General features: G+C 44.7%; 1 protein-coding gene across 1 annotated transcript; it reads right to left on the bottom strand.

Moving 5' to 3' along the window:
* Positions 1-704: 704 nt before the first annotated feature.
* On the bottom strand, positions 705-2,794 carry LOC106002255 (Golgi apparatus protein 1-like; the record flags this gene model as incomplete). The annotated part of the gene is made up of 3 exons (XM_013037160.1): positions 2,675-2,794; positions 972-1,114; positions 705-806 (listed from the first exon to the last, which is right to left on the bottom strand). Coding segments are annotated over exons 1-3 (339 nt in total), but the record flags the coding sequence as incomplete, so codon positions are not given.
* Between the last annotated feature and the right edge of the window lie 357 nt (positions 2,795-3,151).

Below are 3,151 nucleotides of genomic sequence, written 5' to 3'. Positions count from 1 at the left end.
CAGAAGTGGTGCTGTGGCTCAAGTGGTAGAGCGCTAGCCTTGAGCTGAAGAGCTGAGGGACAGCGCCCAGGCCCAGAGTTCAGGCCCCACAACTGGACCCCCCAAAAAAAAATTTCCAAAGAGAAGCATTTCTAAGAGTTATTTTGAGAGCACTTTCATCTTTCTGCAAGCCTCAGAGTTTTCCTTCTCCTCTTATCACAGAGTAAGAATGCAAGAACCAATGTGGAATCAATTCTAAAACAATGTTCAACAGAGCAGCATGTGGAACCAACACTGCAAAGTGACACAGAGAACGTGGGTCTCAGACAACTGATGTGCAACTATGGGCTTGAAACTAAACCTGTTCACGGCAAATAGGCAGTAGAGTACAGTAAGAACTGTTCTCTCTTGCTGGGCGCTGGTGGCTCACGCCCATAATCCTACCTACTCAGAAGGCTGAGATCTAAGGATTTCAGTTCAAAGCCAGCCCAAGCAAGAAAACCCATGAGACTCTTATTTCTAATAAGCTACTCAAAAACAGCTGGAAGTGGCACTGTGCCTAAGTGGAAGAGCGCAGCTCACATACAGCACTCAGGCCCAGAGTAAAGCCCCAGGACAAGCAGAAGACAAACAACAACTACAACAACAAACAACAACAACATGTTCTCCAGTCATATATCCCCTGGGAAGCTCTATTCATACCCATACTCAATTCTGCATCCTACCTCATCTGAGCAGTGCAACTGCAGCTGAGGGTCGAGGCGGTAATCCAGAGCAGACTCCTGGATAATGATGCGAATCTGGTCCTCACAGTCAGAAGACAGGCGCTGTGTGTGGCAAAGGCAGAACAAATGGCTCACCAGAAAACATCAGATTGTATTTGTCCCCCTAGTCTCAGGCTTGGGGAGGGCATGATAAAGGTCTTAGAAAACAGGAGTAAGAAATAAAGGTAACTCTAGGAAAACACCTCTGCGGAGAACCAGCCAGTTTACCTGATCAGCATATCTCAACTTGAGGCATGAGATGACTTGGCCTTCTAGCTCTGAATCATCCTTGGCCTTGGACAGGATACCGTGACAGAATTTAGGAATGTCAGCTTTACAGGCTTTCCTTAGCACAGGGTTTAAGCGGTAATCTAAAACAAAAACAGTCAACACATGATGAGATATCCCACCTGGAAATAGCCAAAAGGTGTATGTTAGGTCAGTGAGGGGGACTATGAACAGTGCCTTTGCTTTATGAACCCAGGTGGGTGGCTATGGAGCTTCCTGTGCTGGCTCCTTTTGTTCTTGAGACAGGATCTTACTCAGTAGCCTAAAATGACCTTGAAATTTTGATTCTCCTGCCTCAGCCTCCCTAATGCTGGAATTACAGACAAGTTCCGCCACACCTGGCTCTCCACTGTTGTTAATCAGTAATGTGTGCTGGTGTGTGAGCCCCTCTGCAGGTCTAGGAATCCCATTACTCTCCAGTAGTTCTATATAGCTAAATATTCAAAATCCAAGTAGATACCAGCAATCTTGCCCATAAACATTTCTGAAAATACCAACAAAGAAATATCCAACTCACTTTTTACCTATTAAGCTAAAACTTCTACCAACTGAGAGCTAGTTTCCTTCTTCTAAAAAATATTGCCTCTATTCTGCCATACTCACAAAGTTCTATTAAATCTCCAGACTTTTCTTTCCAAGAAGCTCTAGCCCTGATTCTTTTTGTTTTTCAACAGTTGTCCAGTTCTTCAGGCTCTTCTTTTCCCTGACTTTCATGTCATTTTTCCTGCATACTTTTCAAAGGAAGAGGAAAAAACTCTGCTCATATCCAAACTCTTCTCTTAAAAATCAGGCACTGAGTTGGGCGCTAGTGGCTCACAGCTATAATCCTAGCTACTTAGGAGGCTGAGATCTGAGGATCGGTTCAAAGCCAGCCAGGGCAGGAAAGTCCGTGAGACTCTTATCTCCAATAAATCACTCGACAACTGGAAGTGGTGCTGTGGCTCAAGTGGTAGAGTGCTCGCCTTAAGCTGAAGAGTACAGGGACAGCGCCCAGGCCCAGAGTTGAAGCCCCACAACCAAAAAAAAAAACAAATCAGGCACTGGTAGCTGGGCGCCAGAGGCTCATGCCTATATTCCTAGCTACTCAGGAGGCTGAGATCTGAGGACTGCAGTTCAAAGCCAGCCCAGATAAGAAAGTCTGTGAGACTCTTATCTCTAATGAACCACCAAAAAACTGGATGTGATACTGTGGCTCAAAGTGGTAGAGCCTTGAGTGAAAAAGCTTAAGGACAGTACCCAGGCCCTGAGTTCAAGCCCAATGGACCAAAAACAAACAAAAAACAGGCACTGATACCACATACATATAATCCTAGCTATTCAGAAGGCTGAGATCTTAAGATTATGGTTTGAAGCCAGCCCAGGTAGGAAAGTCATGAGACATTTATCTCTAGTTAACCCACAAAAATTTGGAAGAGTAGCAAATGGTAGAACACTAGCCTTGAGCAAAAAAGTTTGGGGATAGCACCCAGGCCCTGGGTTCAAGCCCCAGGATTGGTACATCCCCCCACTTCCGAAAAAAAAAAAATCAATGGTAGGCAAGGCACCAGTACTTTTAATTAGGTCACTAATTATATGTGCACTTAATTCCACTTTAGGCTATATTCAGTGGGACCAGGAGAGTGGAGAGCTGCTCAGTACAGTACCTGTGTTCTGTGTGATCTGGCGTTTGGTTATCATCTGTTTGCACTTAGGATCCATCAGTTCACTGTTTTTGTTTTGCTTCAAGCACTGCAACATGGTTTTAGAATCTGCTTCTGGACAGAACCTCTGCAAAAAAAAACCCCAAACCAACATTTCATGGAAACAGCCCCACAAATTGGCAGCCCATCTGTGACCACTCTTGTATCAGTGATCTCATGAAAGACGTAACATGAAGGAATCACTTGGAATAGCTAAGCCTGAGGTGTCCAGCCCCCAGTTCCCTTGCTTTATTTATTCTATACTGTAATTCTCACATTTCTTTACACTACCTCTTTGGTTCCAATTTTTCATGAAACTGATTGCTGTTGGTAAGGTGATACTAAATTACATGCCATTTCATGAGCATAATTTTTTTTTTGGGGGGGGGGATCTGGTCGTGGGGCCTGAATTCTGGCCCTGGGCACTGTCCCTCAGCTCTT

Source organism: Dipodomys ordii, unplaced genomic scaffold, assembly GCF_000151885.1.
Source record: "Dipodomys ordii isolate 6190 unplaced genomic scaffold, Dord_2.0 Scaffold5914, whole genome shotgun sequence".
Taxonomy (NCBI): domain Eukaryota; kingdom Metazoa; phylum Chordata; class Mammalia; order Rodentia; family Heteromyidae; genus Dipodomys; species Dipodomys ordii.
The sequence above is the reverse complement of the archived record's forward strand: the minus strand, read 5'-3'. Positions and strand labels throughout refer to the sequence as shown.